The 22934-nt window shown below is 38.6% G+C and overlaps 1 protein-coding gene across 2 annotated transcripts in view; it reads right to left on the bottom strand.

Annotated features, from left to right (window-relative positions):
• The window catches only part of gpm6bb (glycoprotein M6Bb), a 33015-nt gene extending 19722 nt beyond the window's left edge, over positions 1-13293 (bottom strand). Inside the window, exon 1 of one of the 2 annotated variants that reach the window (XM_007546382.2) lies at positions 13134-13293. In XM_007546382.2, the coding sequence (XP_007546444.1) occupies positions 13134-13137 (4 nt within the window). In that variant the 5' untranslated portion in view covers positions 13138-13293. The remainder of the gene's footprint in view (positions 1-13133) is intronic. The other variant, XM_007546383.2, reaches the window with a different exon arrangement.
• Between the last annotated feature and the right edge of the window lie 9641 nt (positions 13294-22934).

Below are 22934 nucleotides of genomic sequence, written 5' to 3'. Positions count from 1 at the left end.
AGAGGTACGAACCGGTAAACCAACCCTGAGACTTAAAAAAAATAAAAATAAAATAAAAATTAACACTAAAAAGGGCAGTGGCTGTAAATTCACATGCCTTTTTGGATTGAGTCACTTTACATTTCCTGTTATTTTAAATGCTGCAAGTTTGGGTTTGGGTTCTAAAATCTGGTAAACTGAAGTTAGAGTGCCTGGATAGCAAATAACACGATGGAAGAAAACTTTCATTTCCAGCCTGGTTGCACTGTGCATGTGAACACAGAGTAGCACAATAGAGACATAATGAAGTCCAAAGCTCTTGAGACAGCAAGGGCTCTGGACTCTCACCCTCCCACTCCTCCCACCCCCCAGCTGCTGGGAATCTCTTCTCTCTGCTACACTCCTGTCTGTCCCATTGTCCCCCACCTCACGCCGCCAACCTCTCACCCTTGACCTTAAAACTCAACCCTTTTCAAAACCCTTGGGTACTTTTACCCAACCTTTATTACGTTGAGACCCCTCTCCTTTGTGCCAGCTCGACTTCTCCATCGAGGGTTTGTTGACAGCTCTATGACAACAAAGCGGCTAATACGCAGATCACTTTAATGCCATTGTTGTGTAAGGCTCCCCTGGACTCTCAAAGATGAGACCACATCCTGGAAGTACACAGGAGTAACCCGAACCTGACACCTCAACCCCAGCAGTGGAGTGTCTGTCCCTTTAAATAATGATACATTTCTTAATTATTGACAAGTACATAGAAACGTTGAAGGAATACGAACTTCCTAGACCAACTCCTGGTTTACGACTTGGTCTAAGAGTTGGCCAGTTCATTCCTTTATTGGTTTGATGGACATATTTTGCCATGAGCCATTGCAATATTAAAACACAGCGATATGTGTTATGAATCTGTCAACATGGGACTCCATGTTGAAAAGTAAGCTGTAAGCCGTTAACATAAGGTCAAGAAATGAAAGTGAGTGCTTTACAGTGACACTCGGTGTATATATATACACATACAGTATATGTTTGGAGACTTATTTTGAACTAAGAAGCTGTTCTTGAATTGACCTACTTTACTGATGGGTACAATCTAATCCCAGATGCCTTCATTGCTATTAAACTGCTTTTCTGAAAGTATTTTAGTACTTCACTTCAGGAAGATTCTTGAACTTAGTTTGAGAGAAACATGACATCACTAGCCACTTAAAGTGGTGGAACCTTTGAGTACTGGCTTGGACTCCCTTCTGTTTTCAGAACTGGCGAAATTCTTTATGGCATAGATTCAAGAAGGTGTCAAGAAATATTAAAACAAAAAAAAAAACAAAACAGGAATAACAAGAAACATCCAAAAGTTTTAAGTTGGGCATTTTTGGACTGCTGGTTATTTTTTGTTGCTCTTCAGAACCGGGCACCCATTTATCATCCCCCCCTTTTTTTATGTTGGAGTTGTGCACACCTTCCTCCTCATCAGAAAAACATTCCTCAGTTTTGTCCATATTGATATCATGGGACGATTATGGCTACGAATGCGCTCTTGATGTGTAAGCTGTACATCTATAATTCAAAACTCTGGTGATGTTCCATCACTTCCTAAAATGGCCTTGATTGGATTAAGATCAGGAGATTGTGGAAGCCGATGGAGTGAAATGAGCTCATCGTTATATTCAAGAAACCAGTTTGAGAAATGGTGCTTTGTGCTTCTCAAAGAAGCCATGAGAAGATGAGTGCACCATGGACATAATGGGATGACCAGCAACAATCCTCAGGTGGACTGTGGAGTGGATGCACACTTGGTACACAGCAATGAGCCCGAAGTAATGATGCAAGGCAGACAAATGCTTTCATGTTCACAGCCAAAGCCTGAAACTGAGACTCTCCGAACTAAGCAACATCTTTCCAATCTGTTCAAGAGTTTTGGTAGCTCTACACAAATTGTGACCCGTTTCGCGTCATTAGTGAATAGGATTGTCACCAAGATCTTCTTCTGCTGTAGTCAATTTGTTCCCAGGTTCAACAGGCTGTGTGCATTTCTAGGTGATACTGTGCTTGTTTTGAGTGTAACGAGATGTTTGAGCGGCTGTTGCCTGTCTGTCATCACAAACTAGTCTGTTCATTCTCCCCTGACCTTTGACATCAAAAAGGCATTTTTTTCATCCACACAGCTGCTCCTCTTTTTTTTTTTTTTTTTTGGGCGGTTCTCTGAAAACTTGAAAAATGGCTGTGAGTGAGAATCCCAGTAGATTAGCAGTTTCTGAAATACTCAGGCCAGCCCGTCTGACACCCCAAACACATTTTTTCCCCATTTCATCTTCATCAAGTCTGACTGTGTAAATGCAGTGTTACTGGCACGTCATTGGCTGGTTTGTTATTTGTGTTATTGTGTTGTCAGTGATTGACTGAAAGATTCTGTACTGACGGCAAATTCTTTAAAACATAACTTGAAAACTCTGTAATCATGTGTACAAAGCTCCTGTTTGCATGTTTTAGTAAATTAAGTATCTTTGGAGATACTGGAGAAAACAAAATGTTCAACATGAAAAACACGAGGCAATTCTCCAAAAAAGCAGCAACAGTAAGACTAGTTTCAATAGAAAAACAACATATCAGGTGTAAATCTCTTTCCACTTATATTCACACTCAGTGTTAGCTCACTTCCAGAAGGTTTGCAGCTCCTTCACCTCTAAAGATTTCTTTACAGCTGTTGCTGTTCTGCTGTTACAGTATTTATCGTTTTCCCATACTCTAAAGGTGAAAAGCCAAGATGACTTAAGAGACCCCTGAATAGTGCCATTGCAATATTCCTATAGCGAGCCAATCCCAACTCTGGTCTGCGTGTTGTTACAGAGCTAAGCTGTTTTTCAGACAGAAACATCTGGGATTTCCTCTGTCCTGAAGCAGCAGTTAGCTGGTGTGTTTCTTTTTTCTCCTTTGCTTTGCAGTAAACCTTTTGCTGAGTGACACAAAATATCCTGAAATAAGTATGTGATGAAATAATCAAACATCACTAAACTACTCTATACTCTTTTTCCATTTTTCAGCAGTCTAATTAAATTAAAATCCATTTTGTCACATCTCCAACCAGTCTGCGTCGAAACCTATCCAAACATTCTCCCCGAGCTCTTATATGTCCTGCAGCTGTCTTGTTATAAAAGCTCAGCTATTTCAGATTCTCATCTGCTTGGCAGAAGTGACTCTTCCTGTCTATCAATCCCATCTTTGAAAGATAATAAACAGACAATGCAAATTCTCACTCGTCAAACTGTTTCTTGGTGAGGAAAAAAACGGAAAAAAAAAAAAAAAATCGGTATGGAAAGAATGACTCTCCTAACTAATATAATCTGTCACAACAAGAGAAAAAATGAGTCATGCTCATTTCCAACATCTTGTGTAACCCAAACACCAGTCATTACAGAAATATCTCTGCAAGATTTGTTGTAGGGGCTGTGAAGCAAACTTTAAATATCTGTAACAGGAATGTATCCTGAATTCTTTCTATGGAGCTGTAGAAATATTCTTATGGAGTCTGTGAGGGTATTCATTTAAATCCCTGCTCAATTCGACCCCACTGTTGCGTTTGGCCGCCTCCCAGTAGTCCCCGGCTGTCTGGCAAGGCTCTTCGCGTGAAGCCCATTTCTCACTGGTGTGCCGGGGTACCCCAGATGCTTTTGTCTTACGGTTGTTTAGCAGCCGCATTAAAGGGCTGAGGACAAAGACCTATCTGTGGAGGCTTGAATACACTCAGCAGGCACACGGCCAACAGCTCAACCTATGGGCTCCCACAGCTGAAAAGCAGACTAATGCATTCGGTCTTCACTCCTGTCAGGGGATCTTGCAGGGAAATGAGCTGGGGGCCCTTTTCCTTCTCATTAGATCACCTAAGTAATTTTACATGCAGGTTGTGCTCGCACAAATCCCAGAAATTAAGTCACAAAGTAGATTTTGAACAATTATTTTCCTTAAAATCAGCTAATATTAATTTCTAGTTTTGAATTAGGTCTGATCTACCAAGTTTGATTTTGAGCAATTCCAATTATTTTTGTTCTAAGGACTAAAACACATAAAAAAAGAAGAAAAACGGTGGTGTAGGTCCTTTGAGAGAAGTAGTAAATTTGAATTTTCAACAGGGAACAAATAAATTACACCATCATCCCAAATTATACATCAAAAGATTTGCCCTAAAACTTTTGGGATGTTTTTATTCAACTTAAAAAAAAGTGCATAAAAGTACATAATGTTGATTGTCTTAATTAAGACTGAAAGTGGGGAGAGGTCTAAATGTTTGTCAGTATTTGAGCAGTCAATCGTAGCAGATCAAGGGAAATCTGGCCAATCCAATCTGATCAAACTGATCTGTGCAGCTGTACTTACGAAATAGCAAACGGTAAAAAAAATTATATAGTTATTTTGAATGTCTTAATCTAAGCCTATTGTACATACGGCCGGGCGATTAAAAAACAAACAAACAAACAAAAAAAAACAATACAGTACTTATTCTTACATCTTTCAGTAACGTTTTGGAATTTGAGTAAAGCAGACATGACACATAGCAAGTACTCAACTGCAAACATAAGACTTGTCAATCAAAGTTGCTCAACTATTGCCTTTGCTGTCTTATTCAATAACGCAGATCTGTTTTCTGAACTGCAGTTTAATCAAAAAGGGGGCTTGATAAAAAGTGTGAAGACATTCATTGGTCTTTGTGGTTAGGGTACTCGGAATAATAAACTAATTAATCTGGAGCTGCTGGAATATTTACATATGTTCTACTTGGTTGGGAAAGCTAATGGTGCAAGACACCACTTTTGTTTGAGGCTATTTTAAGCCTACTGGGAAATAAAACAAAAGCAAGTTATAATAAACCGCACAAGTGACACCACTGGAGTGGAAAATATACAGTAACTGTAAAAAAAAGATAATTTAGTTTGCCTAAAATGAGTTTCGTGAAATCATTATAGGCAGTCAGTATTTTGCTCTGAAACAGAAGATAATTCCTTGGGGGGGGGAAAAAAATTCTGAGAGTCAAAATAATCAAGAAGTTAAAGTTATTTTTTTTTTTTTTGTCTTTCCACAGCCATCACTTTTTATTTTTTGTCTTTCCACAGCCATCACTTTTTTTTTTGTCTTTCCACAGCCATCACTTTTTCACTGGATGGTCACACTGGAGACATTTTTGGTCCAAAGTTGACATTGTCATAATATTACATCAAACAAACTAAGATTGCTTTTTCTACACCGCTGAAAATATGTTTTTTTCCCTTAGCATTGCTTTTCTATTATAAATTTTCTGTGGGTTAGACATGTTAACATTAGTCTTGAAACATTTGAAAATGGTCACAGAACCAACATGGCGTTAAAACTAAACTAGTACCGATTTCTATGTGGTGTGGACAATTATTAAACCGGCAGAAGGTAATTTTTATATAAATACCTTCTTTCTACATATTTGTTAAAACTGTCACTATATCCTGACAGTAGGACAAATAATTTGTGAAATAAAAAAAATTAAGCTCCTCTGGAGGAGGAATGTCTCACCAGTGTCAACCACGGTCATGTACGTGATGTTCATAATCTTCCCCCGTTTAGCGCGTGGCATAGTTCAAGTTCAAGACTTCCGATTGCTCCAGCTGTGCTAATGGCAGAGAATTAATGTAACGTTACAGGAGAACTGTCAATTTCTAGAGTTCTTTGCAGGTCCTGCATTCAGGGAGGAGCTGTGGAGGTCTCGCTGTCGCCCAACAGAACAAGAGGGAGGGACCTGTGAGGTGTGCTGGTTCAAACTTTCAGATTAAGTCCACAGATTTCTCTGAAGTGCCTACTGCTGCTTTAAGTGACACCAAACTCACCATGGCTTAAATGTTAAAGCAATAGTTTATGCAGTATGTTCTTCAGCCACATATCCATGCACAGAAACACACTACTGGGAGCAGCTTCACTGAACACATCAAAAACAAAAGTTTAGAAGGTAGATCAAATTTGTATAACAAATTATGGATTTCATTAATATCAACAACAATATAAAAAGTCACCCTCAGTCTTTTTAGAGATGCATTTTCTGGTTTTCTTCAAAGTAGAAAAAAAGATTTTCTTTTAAATTTTGCAACAAAGTTGTAACTGTTGCAAATCTCCTCAAAGCTAAAACTCAGGTCTTATTTTCCTCTGTGACATTTATTCAGCTACAGTCTGTTTATCTGCAGGTAAATTGAGCAAAAATGGTTTCCATCAATGAAAGCTGAGTCAGTCATGCTGCAAATACATCCTAAAATTCATCAAATCCATCCTATAGTTTATGAAAGAAATTGTGAACACAAACTCGTAGTCGCTGCCATAAATTTGACATGTAGTGTAATTCAAGTGCTTGTAAAAGAAAATTGTACATTTTAGAAAAACAGAAAACAAAACAAAACAAAAAAAAAACATTACAGTTGATTTTACTAGTGAAAGAATACGAGTAAATAAGTACAAACAGTCTTTTTATCTATTAATTTTAATTCTGGCTGTCACAAGCAGCACACAGAGAGCAGAAAGCAGTGCAACACTGCTGAATGCCTGTTGGAGCAGTGAATAAACGCTCATCAGCTGCAGCATCTCTACGCTTACCGTGACCCATTATTTCCACCAGGCCTTCTGGAACAATCATCTGACTGTGAACACAACAGTGATCGAAACTGCTGCTCCACTAACAAGGACCCCCATTTTGCTCTGAATACATGAAGCGATGCCAGCAGGATGTCAAGCTGAAAAGGAAGCTGTATTCGTCAGCCGAACTCTGATAATCAGATCTGTTCTTAAATCTGTAGATAATGACCAGATTGTGTCAATTGAATAATTTTGTCCTATACAAGCCTACAGCTGCGTGTGCCTGTCATAAAACTTTGCTCTTTTTTGCATAGAGAAGATATTTCAAGTGCTAACCTTTAACTATATAGACAGCATAGTGACTGTGACACATTGAAAAGTATTAGGATCCGACGGACTACTTCATATTTGTTCGCATTAAAGCTGCAAACTACATAAAAGTTTTACTGGAATTTATTGCCATAGACAAATAATTTGTCTATGAATAATTTGAACAGGGGATGAAATAAATGGTCTTAAACACGTTTTTACAAATTTAATTTGAAAAGAATCAGGTTAGAGGGGGCTAAATACAAAATAATGACACACTCCAGAATGAAATTTGTAAAAAACATTTTCAAATCTGACGAGGTCTCTGAATGGAAAAGCAACAAAACATCACTCACACACCACCTTCCATCCGTTATGTTCATTAGCCTTTCAGTGACGGTGGAAGCCCATCACTGAAAGAATCCAACCAAGAAACCTCTATTTCTATCATGTCACAAAGCCCAGTGACTCGCTTTGTTGTCTGAGGATTTATCAGCTCAGCAAATTAACATGACTGATCTGGCAGACCTGGAGGACTTGGAGAGCTCAGCGAAGATGAAAGAAACCCAGAAGAAGGAGGACGGGAGATTTCAAGGGAAACAAAGTGGACCAGCAGGAAGAGGAGGAGATGGACGTGAATAAAGTTTTCGACAGAGCTAAAATGTGACTTTCCGGAGCTGCACGGCTGCAGAAGGTCCTCGGACGGACAATAACCCAAGATGCTCAGTCACATGCAATGCCAAATGGAAAGAGGCCCAGAAATCACATAACTACGACAGCGGCAAGCTCATTATGGAGAATATTCGCTGTAATTAATGACTGCAAAGCAAAGACAGAGAGCAATTTGCAGATTATTGATGGTGACATAAAAATGTTAGGTCTTCAGAGGTTAACAGATGGACTGGAACATATTTCAAATATGAAATTCAAAGACGGCCTGAAAAAGATTTTTGATTTAAATAGCAAAGCTCTCCACAACCGCTTAACACCCCCACAGCAACTCATTCTCCAAGCCTGTTTATTACTTAGCTTCGAGAAGAGGAGCATGTGCTTGTGACCTCCAATTTGCCTCTGAGCAGAAGAATCATGAGTCAACTTAAAGTAGGAAGAGCTTATCTGACTCTGTGTTATTGCTCTGCCCTAGACTGACAATTTGCTGTTGTGCCAAAGCGCCTGGCTTGCCCCGCACTACCGGTCACAGGTCTTTCCTCCCCTCAGACTCAGAGGACGCAAGGTCACAACACATACACTTTCACTGCAGTGACACGTCCCAGATACCCTCAGCTCAGACAAGCCCAAGACAAACAACAGATCAGAAAAGAGCAAGAGACTAAGTTCGAGCTAGTGTGACTAATTCAGCCCATCAAAGGACCCGATTTAGCAATGAAAGCGTCACGTTAGTCATGGCAATAATTTATGACACAAAAAATTAACCTCAAGTGAAAATCAGTTCTCGGTTTCCACTGTCTGCTAAACCACGAGCCATGCGTGACGTCAATGTCTTCATCTGCACAGCCAGTCCATGAGGGGCCTCGAGGTCTTGCTGCAACCAGCTGCACGCAGGCCATAATTTTAGGATCACACGAAATGCAAATGTGTCAAGTTTTAACGTTCCGTCCCACAAAACTGCTATTCAAAATGGTGGTGGTGCTAGAGAGGCAGGCCAGATGAAGAGGACCACAAGTCCTGCAGCGAGCAAGAGAACAAAACAGATGTTTGTTTTGGGAGATACTGTACAAGGAGATTCCAAAAATATGCAAACTGCCGATGAAATCCCGAGACCCTGCCTCTGATCTGAAATGTGACCGAAAGAATATTGTAATTCATGCATCCACAGAGGTAAAACAAGTCCAATACAACGCTTTGTCAAGTTCAGAGAACCCTAAAGCACTCCACACTATATTCAGACATTTACATGCTGATGGTGGCAAGCTACTGGATTGAAGCCTCTCCTGCCCTGGGGCACGCTGACAGCAGCGAGACGGTCACCGGTGCCACCGAGCCCCCTGACCACCACCAGGAGGCAAGGCAGGTGAAGTTTCTTACCCAAGGACACAGTGAGAGGAGAGGCAGAGGCAGACAGAGCGAGAATTGATCAGGGGGATCTGGTGAAATTGGAGAGAGGAAATATATGTTGGGCTATTCGTGAACCAGAAAAGGTCTGAAATCAGCTCCTGCATTCAGATTCTCGTTGGAGTTCAACCGGTACGATAGATCATAGCATCTGTCGTACTTGATTAGGTCAAACAAGTACGATACTTGTAAGAAATCACTCAAACTATCTTTCTGTTTGAGTGACAGCTTCACATGCCAGACTGCAAGCACCATCTCTCCACTTGATGACGTGGAAAAAACTTCTAAAAAGGTTTCAGCAGCTAAGCCATAAAAAAACTGAGTAGGCTTAAATTTCGAATTACTAAATTATTTGTCGAACTACACGATGAAAATACCATGTAAGGTGTTTCATAGGTTTCCACTAAAAAACAAAAACAAGTTATTTTGTAGAGAAGACAAAAATCACCATAATTTACTCTATTTGACTGACAAAACATAAAATTAAAATATCCCCTTACTTTAGACAGGAGCTAGAAAATCTGTTCACCGCCACTTAACAGCATGGCATTTCACCACACCCATAGTTATTCTGCCCAGTCTGGTAGTAAGTTTACTTTGACTTACATTAGGACCTACTTGGGTTATTGAAATCCCACCTGCACCAGCAAAACAAATTGCTCGCCTTATTCAAGTTGAATCTGTGTGTTACATTGTCCTATTAAAATTTGATCAAGTTGTGCAGAGCATTCAGCAACCATATCAGCCCACATTTCTTAAACAAAGTATAATGGCAGTGAACATGCTGGCATTATGTAAATTGCCCACAATTAAATCGGAGGCCCAGTTTTCTTCTCCCCATCCACCACCACCTTTTAACTGTGACCAGGCCTCAGGACAGAAAAGTTCTGTTTTTTTCCTGGTTTGTTGCAATCAGTGGTAACCGTACAAAGAGAAACTGTTGAAATATTTGGTTTTTGATTGACGTCTGGAGTAATGAAACACTACTTCTCAAAATCTGAGCTACTACACACTTAAGAGACGTCAGTTTGGATTCTTAACAATTAGACACACTACAGCCAACAATGTGCCCATGGCTACTCTGGAGGAGCTGCGGAGATCAAAATCTAAGGCAGGAACATCTGTCAACAGAACGAGTTTAGTTTTGTACTCAAATAAATATGGCTTACAGGAATTAGTGGCATTCATGGACCGTCTCTCAAGGCATACTGACCCCTCAAAGTCTTTTATACAGAAAAAATCATTTACCGATTTGCACAAATGCACATTCACATTCACAGTGACATGTGACAGGAGGAACTGGAATCAAACCTACAATCTCCCAATCACAAAACAACTCCTCTACCACTGACCTATATTGAGTCTTTTGTTCTAGTTGTATAACTCTGCATGGCCACCCCAAAGGCGAAACATGGTAGTGGCAGGAAGACGGATTGGGGAGTTTTTGTTTGGCTCCAAGTCAGTCGTTGATGGGAAGATAGTTCAAACTAAATGCAGGGTATTTTAATAATTAGAAACCTCAAAGCTACAGTGTTCTCCAAATGCTCCCAGTTGGGATCACAGAACTGAACACCGAAGGCTTTCTCTGGGTTGAATACAACAGATTGAAGACAGGTTATCTTCTCGCAACCTTCAATCAAAAGCAGTTCACGATTAGATCATCCAAAGAAAGGATAGAGGAGACACTCGGGGCCTAAAACTCTCCTCTGAGAGGTGAACGCCATGTCAAAAATTAAATCAGACGCAAGTTATTTAAGTTCAGCCCCAAGCACAATCAGCTTTGTGACATCCAGTTTATTCTGGGCTGGACTCTTATCATGCTCACAGTTAATCAATTTTCTATTTCTCATGAAACAGAGAACTAAGATTACCAGAAGGTTTTGTTTGTTTGTTTTTTTTTCCCGCACCGAGCGTTCCTTTTCATTCCCGGCTGGGTTGGTTTCTTTTGGTGGGGGGGAAAAAAAAAAAAAAAAACCTTTGAGAATGTTTGAATATAAAGCAGACAATGCACAAAGGTTGATTGCTATGCAAAGTAATATCCTCACTGAGATGGAGAATGAGGCACAGAATGAGGGTCTGTGGGGAATTGGTTCACAGGGCATCCGCTATGAAACTTGCAGTTCAGTGAACTTCTCCCTCTACATTAAGAGCCACTGAGGTCGCACAAAGGAGCGGCTCCAAATTAGGAGCACAAAGGCGCTTCTGTGAGAGCTTCAGAGTGAATTAATGAGCACTGATACACTTTCTCACAGCGTTCTTCCCTATAGCCTCAGCTCCGGCGTGTCGAACAACAGCTATTAAAAGATTACGGAACCCAGCTCAACCACTCGAAATGATACAGTTATTAAATCGATTTGTTCTATCCTGCATGTGCAGTTTCAACACGAGTGAGAAGTTTCCAAACGTTAATCTGCCACACCTCAAGGTTTGGAGCGCAGATGGTCAACACTTGGAACTCATTTAAAGATGGGACCGTCTCCTTTCTAACTCCAGACTGCGGTTTATGAGCTTTCAAAGCACGCAGGCTTCAAGATGTTTCCAATAACATAATCTCCCAAGGTACAGATATTAAAAGTTTTTGTTGAGAAAACATTGTACTAACCTTTTATTTTCATTAAAATGATTGCGATGCCACACCCCAGCTCATCTCAACCAAATTTAAGAAAAAGACATTAGTACTGTTAAACAAAAAAAACAAACAAACAAAAAAAAAAAAAAAACTGCCCAAAGATTTGCCTTTAAAGGTTACAAGAAAGTGAAAATTTTTGGAAGGAAAAGATAAAGAAATAAGACAAAAAATTGATTGCGCCCAGTAGTGTTTGTGGAGTTTTATGGGAAGGATAACTCACTTTAAAAATCAAAATGTCCATTTCAAGTCAAATGGGAACATGATTTTAAAGAAAGATAGTTATTTGTTGACTTCAAGCTATGGAGTTTATACATTTAAATTTAGAAAACAAGTTGAAAAAAAAAGAGTATGTTCTTGTTTGTTTTGTCCATAAATGTTGTTCCCTTATGTCTAATTTCATATACAAACCAGTTTTTGAGATGGTTGGTCAATCTCCCCAACCACCATTTCATGCTCTTGCAGTTTTGGATGTTTCACACATGTAAGTTTTTCCACAAACAAAAAGAAGACATAATGGCCATGTGATCATTTGTACCCACTTCGACAGAGTCCTAGTCAGTCATGTTTTATCACTGAACTGATTTGATCGTCCTTCCCTAAAAATGTTTTACCACACACACAAAAATACCTAAAATATTAGTTTAATTATACCAGAACTGCATGTGGCAAAGCAACACGGTCAAAACACTGGAGAAAGAGGTGTAGGACACATGTTGTTGTGTCTAAAATACTTGGTGTCAACAGTCAGGTTAGATGTGGGGCAAATAAAATAAAAAAAAATTAAAACTTCACATTAAAATGAAAAAAAAGAGAGAAAATCTAGAAGATTCCATGTGAAGAATATTGGTTCCTTAAAATATATGAAACACACACATATATATATATATATATATATATATATATATATATATATGCCCAGGTCAGACCATGCTGAAGACCGCCCCTGCAACTCCCCCCGTGAACAAGAAGCAGAGCCAAAATAAACAGAAGTAGGCTGCAATACAATGCATGAAATTAAAATGAAATCTGAGCATTTCACTTTCACACGTAAATACGGACATTTGGGCAAATTAATCTCAGGCCCCATTTTTTTCATGTCTAGCAACGCCCCTGGCTAAAGTCAATCACTTCTGCACTAATGATCAATAGATTGTGATGAAAAAGGGCGTTGCCGTATTGAAAATAGGTTTTCAACGAATGTATTGTCTTTGTGTCCGTCTGTCTGCAGGGAACAGTGAAGACAGTTCGCTGACCTGAAGTTAACACCTCCACGCATTCGCTCAGAGTTGACTGGAGGAATCTCCATAATCTCCCTAATCGCTTTCCTCAACATCTAGGTTGCTCTAATGCCGATCCTCACGAAAGCGGGTCAGATAAACAGCCCGGTTCTGCTTCACAACAGAACCCTCGCTCCTGTCAAAAACAATCGGCGCGCCCCCACGAAAAGTTTGAGGCGCTGCGTGTTTCAACCCCGCGCTGTGATCCCTAAAAAAGACAAAATCTTGACAGACTTCCAGTGTCACAACTTTACAGGACGTCTTCGTTTTGACTTTCTTGAACTTACCCATTGTTGTTAAAAGTTTCCGAACGGCCACGAAGTGAGAAGCGATGAGCTTGAGAAGTTGAGCTCCAGCTACAGTGTCGTCGCGTCCTGGGATGCACACTGACCGCAGCCTATTCTGCTCCAACACTCACCCACAGCGTCCCCGCGGAGGAGGCAGCGTGGCTGACGTCAACACTGAGGGGATTACTGATGGGAGTCGCAGCCTGGCCCCTCCTCACCAAGAAGTTTGGACCATCATTTGCTATTCTGTCATGTGCGCAAAGTCCAGTCTGACATTCCTTGGTTATCTCACGTCAGGCTGAGCAAATACATAGATTTTTTTTTTTTGTGCCAAGATTGGGATCAGCTGCTTAAGCAAAGTCTATGTTGTTTGTGCTACAGTGTATCTGTACATTTTGAACTTTTCTCACATGCTGCCGTGTCACAACCAGTTGAGATGAGATCGATCAGCTCCAAGAGTGTAATTGTGAAACAAATTACTGGTTGTCAACCTTGTTTTTCTTTTCTTTTCTTTTTTTTTTTTGTAAATTTGAAAGGCTTATATTCAGCCCCCCATAAAACACTTTGCAAAACCAAATTTTCCAACAACTCCAGCTACAAGTCTTTTCTGGGAGTTTTTTCTTAGCACCATTGCAGTTCCAAAGACTGGATTTCTTTTTTTACCTTTCCTCGTTTGCAAAATAGTTCAACCTCAGTTAGATAAGATGGATGGTTTCTGTAGACATACATTTTCAAGACTTGCCGATCATTAATTGGATTTAGGTTTTCTTCCGGGATTGTCCACTGTGTTGCTTCAGCTTCACCAACATTCCCGTTCCTTTTTAGAAAAAGCATCTCCCAAAGCATAATGCAGTCTGCAGTCGTGCCATACTCTTTCCATTTTATGATGGACTGAGCTGCTCCTTTGTACTGCTTCTAACCCAACTCTGCTTTAAACTTCTCCACAGCTTTTACCCTGACCTGTCTAATATGTTATTTGATCTTCGTGATACTGTTTGCTCACTAACTTAATAAAGCCTTCATACAACAGCTGGATTTATACTGAATTTATCTATTTCTTAATAAGAAACATTGAAGTTACACGAAGATATTGTGTAATTGCAATTTTAAGATATGTTAAAATTGAAGTTGCACAGTTGTTTGTTTTTTGTTTCAATTTCTTTCTTTCTTTTTTTTTAATGAAGGAGCACACGTGCAACGTCTTAAGCTTTGAAAAGGTTTCTGTTGCACGTTTTAGCTTCACTTTGCACATCTGGATTTAAACTTATTCAGGCTGATTTCAGGCCCCACTGTCTCCACGGCTCTTTGTCTGCAGGTTCCTGGTCTTATCCTGGAAAATTTAGCTTTATGTCAGACAAAGGCAGGAAAAATAAACCAACTCAGTCTCCAAAGAGAGATAAATAAGAAACATAGAGTGACCACAACGACACAAAATGGCTACAAAGAGATGTGCTGTAAATCAGCTAAAATGTAACACACAATAGGAACGCACAAAGGGCTTCAATGAGACACAGGACTCCCTTAAAGTGAAACAAATGACCAGAAAGACATAAAGAGAGATATAAAGAGATAAGAAAAGTCTCCCAAATGAGTCGCAAAATGACCAAGACGGCTCTAAAAACATTCAATACAATAAAAATGACACATTAACAACATTTAACGGATACACAACGATGCTTTTTATCATACACAAAAGCCAAAAGTGAAAAGAAAAACAGCCTGAGTTAATTCAAATTTTCCACCAAATAAAAATAAAGCAAAGAGTGCAAAATTAAAAATAAAATGAAATAACCACATCTATAATAAAATAAAACAGAATGCATCAAATGACCAAATATCTTAAAGAGAAGCTTATAGATTATATTGGATTTATGTCATGGAAAAAATAATGCTGTTTAATTATATTTTACATCAACTACATAATTTCCCATTTCTACAAATGTTTTCTGAGTTAATATGATTAGTCAGGAAGAAAAAATGGCCAACTGGCCCATAACAACACCTCCACTAAAAAGCAAGATTTATTTAAAAAGGGACTGCGATGAAGAAACAATCACAAAATCACCTTTTCACCCCCAGCAAGCTGCTTTAAATGCCTGAACTTTCTGATTTTAAGTTTATTTAATTCTCTCATGCTTCATGTTACCTCTGTGAACTGCGAAGGAAAGGCAGGCTTTTCACTAAAACGAGGTCCTACAAAGAAACAATGCCAATCACCATCAATCCAGTGCGCTGGTATCCGGTACCCAAGGAGGTCTGAGTACCCCCCTCTCCCAGTCCAATCCAGTCTTTTCAATGCTGGCCAAGTGGGCAGTTCTCACTGGTTTGCTTCATGGTCAAACAGCTATGGCATCTTCCCAAGATGACAAACTCAAAAGAGGCTGAAAAACAACGAGTTTTACCAATCAACCTTAGAGCTAAAACGATTGTGCTGTTATTTAATATGTGTTATATTTTGATATTAACACTTGAACATTTTTCTGAAACCACGTTTCATCTGTTCTACCTGTTTTTTTCTAACTGTAAATGTCTAAGTGACAAAAAGATTTAGTCACAGAAATAGACCAAATTGAAACTTGCACTAATTAGTACATTTCCCTCACATTAAATGTGCTAAATCGCTACTGTTTAACAAAAGTCCTGTGATCTCAATCAAATAATGTATGTGCCCTGTAAAGCAAAGAAATGTCAGTCAATATCTGTGTTTGTGTTTGCAGCAGGTCAGTGTGTCTATGAGGGCGCTGCTGACTATAGGATCTGCATGGGAACCTTCCAGCAACACACTGGCCGACAGCAGGCATATTAGTGGACTATGTGAAAACAAAGCAGGTCAGACAATGCCTTTTAATCTCTCATTATACTTCAGGCCCATGCCACGTCAATCACGTAACAACACAAGTGGCATTTTAGTCCCTGGGTGGACTCTCAGTGATTCTAAGGAGGTTTGTCTTTATTACCGTTGTTTCAAGAACCAACAACGTGGCATGCATTTGGAATGGATATATTTGAAACAAAATTTACAGTAAAGGCAAATTCAGTAAACCAAAACAGATACTTTGAATTTTTGTTTTGTTTTGATATGCCTGGATATGTTATTAAAAATGTTAATCTTTTGTCGTTTAAGTCAAACACTTCACATAAATGATTGAAATTTTTTTTATTAAAATAAGAACACTTCTGATTTCTGCAGAAAAGTGGATGTAAAGTGTTACTTCTTACAGTATGGCTACAGCCCTTTGTGCAGAGTTCTCCTGTCTGTGGGTTTTCTATGGGTGATTTGATTTCTGCCTGTGGTTTAACAAAGTTTATTTAGGTTAATTAGCCTCTGGGGGTGACATCGTATAGTTGTTGGTTCAGTGTGTCTCTGTGTTAGCTCTTTTATTGAGCTGGTAACTTGTCTAGACTGTGATCCAACTTCTTCCCAGTAGGCATCTGGGATAGACTCAGTAAAAAATAAAGCATCCATGGTTCACCCTTGCTGCTCTCACGTGATAATAAAGGGAAAGAAGCAACCAAGTGCTATCAACCAAAGACAGCTTCCACAACTCTGAACATCTCTAGAAAAAACATGCATAAAAACTTCTGCAAGGTGCTTTGGGCAGCAATTGATGGTTCCAGTCAATATGTGAAGGGTCATGATACAATTTGAAAGCAATTTCGAATCCAGGATTTTAAATTGAAGAAAACATTTTAGACAGTTGCCAGTCTTCCCATGTGCAGCTGTTTCAGCAAATCCAACCCAGGATCAAACAGGAAAAAATTGCAAACAACCCAGGGGCTACATTGTCAACTAAATCTCATGGCAGTGCAATTACAAAAAGACTAAAAAGGTGTAGCTTGTTTGGAAGTACTACCAAGAGGATGGATCTGCTCTCTAATGTAGTTTTGCAAACTCCCATCTAAATTGACATGATGGTAAACAGATCAGTTCACAGAAGAATTGTGTAGCTATGACGCCTTATGTGTTTAGCAAAAACTAGTGCATCAAGAGACATTGCATTTCCAATTCAACCATAAAAGGGGAGGGATGATGATTTGGGTTTATTTTGCAGCCTGGGCACCTACAGATCTCTGCTCTGTATCACATTATCCCGGGCTCACATGTAAGACCACCTTTCCGACATATGAGGTTTTGCCAAATTTAAGCCCAAACAAGACAGTGGTTCAAGACACATTGGGAATTTGACCAAGGAATGCCTGAAAATGAAAATGGAGGTATCGTAAAGGTTCAGTCTTAGCCGTGATTGATATGGTGTAGTTTACCGGGGCCTTTAAAGATCTGTGAACAAAACAGACTAAAATGAACTGAGAAAATGTCGTGAAGAAGACCTATTGACATTCTTCCATATTGACGGGAGAGACTAGTGAAGACATGCAAGCATCCACTCATTGTTGCCAAAGGTGGCTGCTCACATTGTTAATCGGTTTGGTTGTTTGTATTGTGACTATACAAAGTCAAGGAACAAGTCTTTAAACCGAGAAATGTTACCAGACAAGGCAATGTCAGGGATGTGACAGAAAACAAAAGACACTATGGAGAGAAATAACGAGTAACAGGAAAAATGAAATAAAACCTCTTAAGAATATTCTGGGGTTTTCGGCTCACGTTTTTATTGCATCACTTGATCGTTGCAAGGGCACTGTCCAATTATATCATATTGACAAATACAACAAATAAGTCATAAACATAATAGCAAAATCCCTACCAGCAATAATTGGAGACAGAGCTTTTCTATGAGCATATTCCTGGCCGTACTTTATGTTGTGTTCCTAATTAAGAGTAAGTACTGTGAACCAGGGTTGCTGGCAAGCATTGGGAGCTAATTGAGGCAATCCTGTGGCACCTAATTGCAAATAAAGAAAAGCTGCTGAAGCTCTACACCAAACATAACAGCCACTATGGTTACTAAGCACTGAGAAAATCGCAGACGCTGAAAATGGGCTCAAAATGGGAGGTAGTTTAATGTGTGATGAGAGCAAAGTTGGCAGTAGATCAAATGCCACAAGAATGAGTTGGACAACTCTGGCCTGCAGATGGTCTTTAATGTGTTACATCATCATGCACAACAACCGAATTTTAAAATCCCCAAAGTTTTAAAAGGAAAATAATAGTCTCAGATGATACAAATATAAACAAGAGGCAGATTGTAATACTTCCATCAAGTTATTTTAAGAGTTCCCCAGAGTTCCAACTGGGAATTTATATGACCTTGGTGGACAAATATGGAAAAGATTAAATGTAATCATTTCTAAAGCTTTTCTCTGGGTACTAGAAAACAAAATGCAACCTGAATTAAAAAAATAAATAAAAATAAAAAATAAAAACAGCTCCCCTTACCTGTTAGTTGCAAAGTTAGTTTTCTGGATGCGAGCACAAAAGAGCTTAAAAGGTCGTTCATGCTTTTAATTTTCAAAATGAATCTATTCCAGCTCGAATGTTTTGTGGTTTCTTCTGCGGGCAATTATTTGTACAAACAGAGCTTTCCTCCATAACATGGTCGGTTTTATCAGTAATGAATGCAACAGAAGTTTTAGTTTGAGTTTGTCTGAGTCATCACTGATATAGAGCTGTAAAATATCTGCTCTGACAATATCTGAAGACCTAAAGATATGCCTTTATTTATTTTCAAAACTAAAATAATTCACTTCAGGGTCTTCAGAGGCTGGATGCACTCCGATCTCTAACAGGGAGGTGTACACACACAAAGGTCAGCAGAGGTTTTTTGGACACTTACGAAATGAGTTGAAGGACATTTTGATAATGTCAGCTAAAGTAGGAAAGCTCAACGGAAGAAGAAACCATTAAATTTATGGGCATGGATGTGGCAGAACACATAGTTTTGTTAATGCCTTTGCAGACCTTGAACTGTTTACATTTTACCATGTTACCACCATCAACTTTTACTTGTTTTCTTGGGATTTTATGTGATAGATCAACACAAAGTAGCACAACATTGTGAAATGTATGGAAAGCCTTCAGACGTTTGCACAAAACAAATATGAAAACCAAGAAACTCAAAACTTGCTAAAAATGTAAGGTTTTGGAGACTTTTAAAGCAAGATCAGCCTCTTAAACAACGTTCCAAGCTGCTCCCCAACCATTAATGGAGATCTGTTCAATCCATCCTGTGGATGGAAGGAGCAAGACTCAATTGCAAACATGACCTTCAGACTAAACTTACATCCTGGAGAAGGAGAGCTTTAATTGGAGAAGCATCCCAGAGTCTCGTGGTAACCCCAAAGGTCTGCAAATTAATATATATATAAACAAATCAACAGTTTATACCACCATGGAGGAGCTTCAGTGATCCACAGCTCAGAAGACTTGCTACTGAGAAGAAGGTTCAACCCCCAAAAAAAGATCTTAAACTCACAGCTAGAGTCTTTATCTAAGGCGGCTCTTCTTCTTTTCCTGTCTTTACTTATGTCAGAGAAAGTGAATCACTGCAATCCTTTAAATGACCATCCCAGATCATGCTCTCTGTAATAAAATTCCTGTCAGCTTTCGGCACTGTAAAAGCAAATTGGTTTATATGTGTTGAAGTCCACAGCTGGGCACTTTTACAAACATAAATATTGACGTCTGCAGAGAAATTGTCCCCTAACATGCAAAAGCATGAGTCAAACTACATGCTGGAACACTGCAGGTATGGGTACAAGTAAACAACGCAGTTGAGAATGAGGGAGAGAAAAGCTAGGAAACCAGCTTTGACCTCATGTGGATTACTGTGGGGAATCAACATCTGGTTTTCCATTTTAGTAAAAAGGTTGAAAACATTGTTCCACTGCCATCTTAGGGGGGAAAGGCAAGAAATATGTTGCACACGTCTGTCTAGAAAGTCGTCTAAAAGAGGTTCAACTGTTCAGCTTCTCTGTGTGTAAAATACAAGTCCTGCTTCATGCTTATCAAACTTGCATTCTGTCAAGTTGTCTGTGTGAATTTTTATAGTCTTTGAGTAAGAGATTAGTGGCAGTCAAATGTCATTTGTTGTAGAAGATGTTTATGGTCAACATCTGTTTGTTGCTCTGCAAATGCAATGGATCCCTTCAGTGGAAGAAATGTGGTGGCCAACTCCAGCAGCTTGAGGGGAGTGATGAGCATGTAAGCAATGACTGACATGAGCTAATATAATTTCTTAACTCTTAAAGCTCTGGGCTGATGCCAGGAACAGGGTGTAAAGGTAATTCTAGACTATTTTATTTCCCCCAGTGCTTACTGTTAAACACTGGAAAACAAAGCAGCAATGTGACAATGCTGCTGGTGCTAATTGGATCACTGCAACTCATAATAAAAAGAAAAGAAAATGTTAGTTATACACAAAATACAATGGAAAGAAGGGTAGCTTGGGGCATCTATTAAACTGCCATGAAAATATGGACCAGATACAGGTGAAAAATAGTTCTAAAGTTGTCCAATATAGAGAGGACTGTAAATTTATTAATGTTAACAGGTACAAGCTGAATATCTGGTCACAGGTTTGTGTTTGCAAAGCTGGTTCTTCTGAAAACTTGTTGATTCTCACATTGTGTGTCTGCGTGTGTGTGTGTGCGTGTGTAGGTGTGCGTGTGCGTGTGTGTGTGTGGTGGTGTGTGTGTGGGGCGGTGAGTAAGGGGCGAGGAGGGTGGTGGTGGTGGATAGGTGTAGCACGGGACCTGTGTGTGCGTGTGTGTGTGTGTGTGTGGGGTGTGTGTGTGTGTGTGTGTGTGTGTGTGTGGAAAACAACATTTTTGTAGATGTGATAGCAGACTTAGACAATAATGTTATGCTGCCATCTAGTGGACATTAAAATACTCCCTATGGCATTAATAAACTGCCAGGACTTTTATTACAGTCCTAAATACATTTAATAATAANGAAGAAGAAGAAGAAGAAGAAGAAGAAGAAGAAGAAGAAGAAGAAGAAGAAGAAGAAGAAGAAGAAGAAGAAGAAGAAGAAGAAGAAGAAGAATGAGGTAAATTCTGCAAGTCGCTGGTTCCTCAATTCCCCAAATTGAATTAGACACTTTAATTAGAAAACAATTCAAGTCTTTTGAGAGAAGTAAATGGATTGCCATTTGTATTTATATGTTGTGTTACCTATATCTAATGTCTTATTTTACACTTTTTAATTTACACTTCTTAATTTAATTAACTACAAATCCTTCTGAGGCTTGTATTTTTAGTAGTAACTGGAAAATCAGCAGAAAAGTGATTCTAACCATGGATTTTTTAAAATCATTTTTACAGCAATACGTCATTTTGTTGCAGTTACTATCCATTCTTATAACTTTCTTGGATTGCGACTGAAATATGCTCACAAACAAATTGCACTCAAACTGTTGTGTTGTGTTTAGTAAGTGATTCATTCTGTAGCATCACTGTCAAAGACACATTTTCTATTGTTTTGACATATGCATTATTATATAAATCTTATTACCAAAGTAGTGTATTACTTTAACCCTAACAGAACGGCACAAAGTGTCGTCCAACAAAGTGGAGTCAGATCCAAGCACGAACACTTTTTAATCATCTGAATCAGGAATGAATGCCTGAAAAAGTGTTTGCAACCAAGAATCAGACTTTCAACTACTTTAGTTATCCTAGAAGTATTCAGAGGTGTGTGATACATTTGCTCATATTGTTTTTATACCAACAAATTACATTGACAATTGAAATTCAACACAGATCTTTTAAATGCTTCGTCATTTTTAGTATCAGTTCATGAATAACAGGTTTGTATCCACAAAGTTTGAACAACATGGGGCACAAGTTCAATTGTGAACAAAGTAAATAGCACAAGTGGTGGTAGAAACATAACTCAAAGTGTGAGTAGTTTGAACTCTTGTGCTTTGGATCTCCATTTTTATAGCTTTAAAATCTGAAAAATGAATAAAAGACACAAAAGTAACATTATTATAAATATAGCCTCACAACAGGGTTAGCAGTGAGGCGATATTTAAAGTAGGTGGAATTATTTATGACTGTATCAGGGAGGAATTAGCTCTGGGAAACCATCAAGAGGTTTGGATTTTTTTTTAGTACAGCTGCAGATTCACTCAAAGACAAAAAGCAAAAAAAGCAGTTCAAGTAGAAAGTGTGTACATAAATATGAACTACATAAATATGAACTGACCCAATTTGTGATTCATTGTTAAAAAAAAATGAATAATGTTCATTCTTAAAAATAAAAGATGGCAGAAATAATTTGAAGCAATAAATTCTTCACAGCCAGAAATAATAAACTATACCTTTTGTTGATGTTTCTTTTCTCTTCTTGAGGTCGCTCATTGTCTTATTTTACCTTTCTCTCCTACATTAGTGTTTCATGCAAAGATTTGTTTCCCCATTGAAAGTAATTTGCATGAATTTGAATAACTATTGGAAGATTATCCCCTAAATACATTCATAACTCCACATTCAAATTTGGGCAAATTGTGTTAGCAGAGAGTCGGGAATCTATATGTTTTCAGTAGCTTTGTGAGTTAGATGACTGGGTATGCATTTACATAGTGCAAATGCAATCAGGCAAACTGGGAAAACAGCTTTATAAAGATCTAATAAAGTTATAAAGGAAGAAAATAATATATTCTCAAAACATAGGAACTACTAAATAGACAAATACATCTAAAATCTTACAGGTACCGTTGGACTAAAAAATAATTAAATTAAGATTAATTAAAAACTAAACACATCTCTGGCATCAAGAAACAAAATCAACACTGATTTTTTTTTTTTTATCATAAATTTGAACAACTTCACTCTAATAACACTGAATCACATATGAAGAGTAGAAGTAATAAATAGACAAAACAAAATTAAAAA

Source organism: Poecilia formosa, unplaced genomic scaffold, assembly GCF_000485575.1.
Source record: "Poecilia formosa unplaced genomic scaffold, Poecilia_formosa-5.1.2 Scaffold16, whole genome shotgun sequence".
In the NCBI taxonomy this organism is placed as follows: Eukaryota; Metazoa; Chordata; class Actinopteri; order Cyprinodontiformes; family Poeciliidae; genus Poecilia; species Poecilia formosa.
This window is presented reverse-complemented; position numbering and strand designations above follow the sequence as displayed.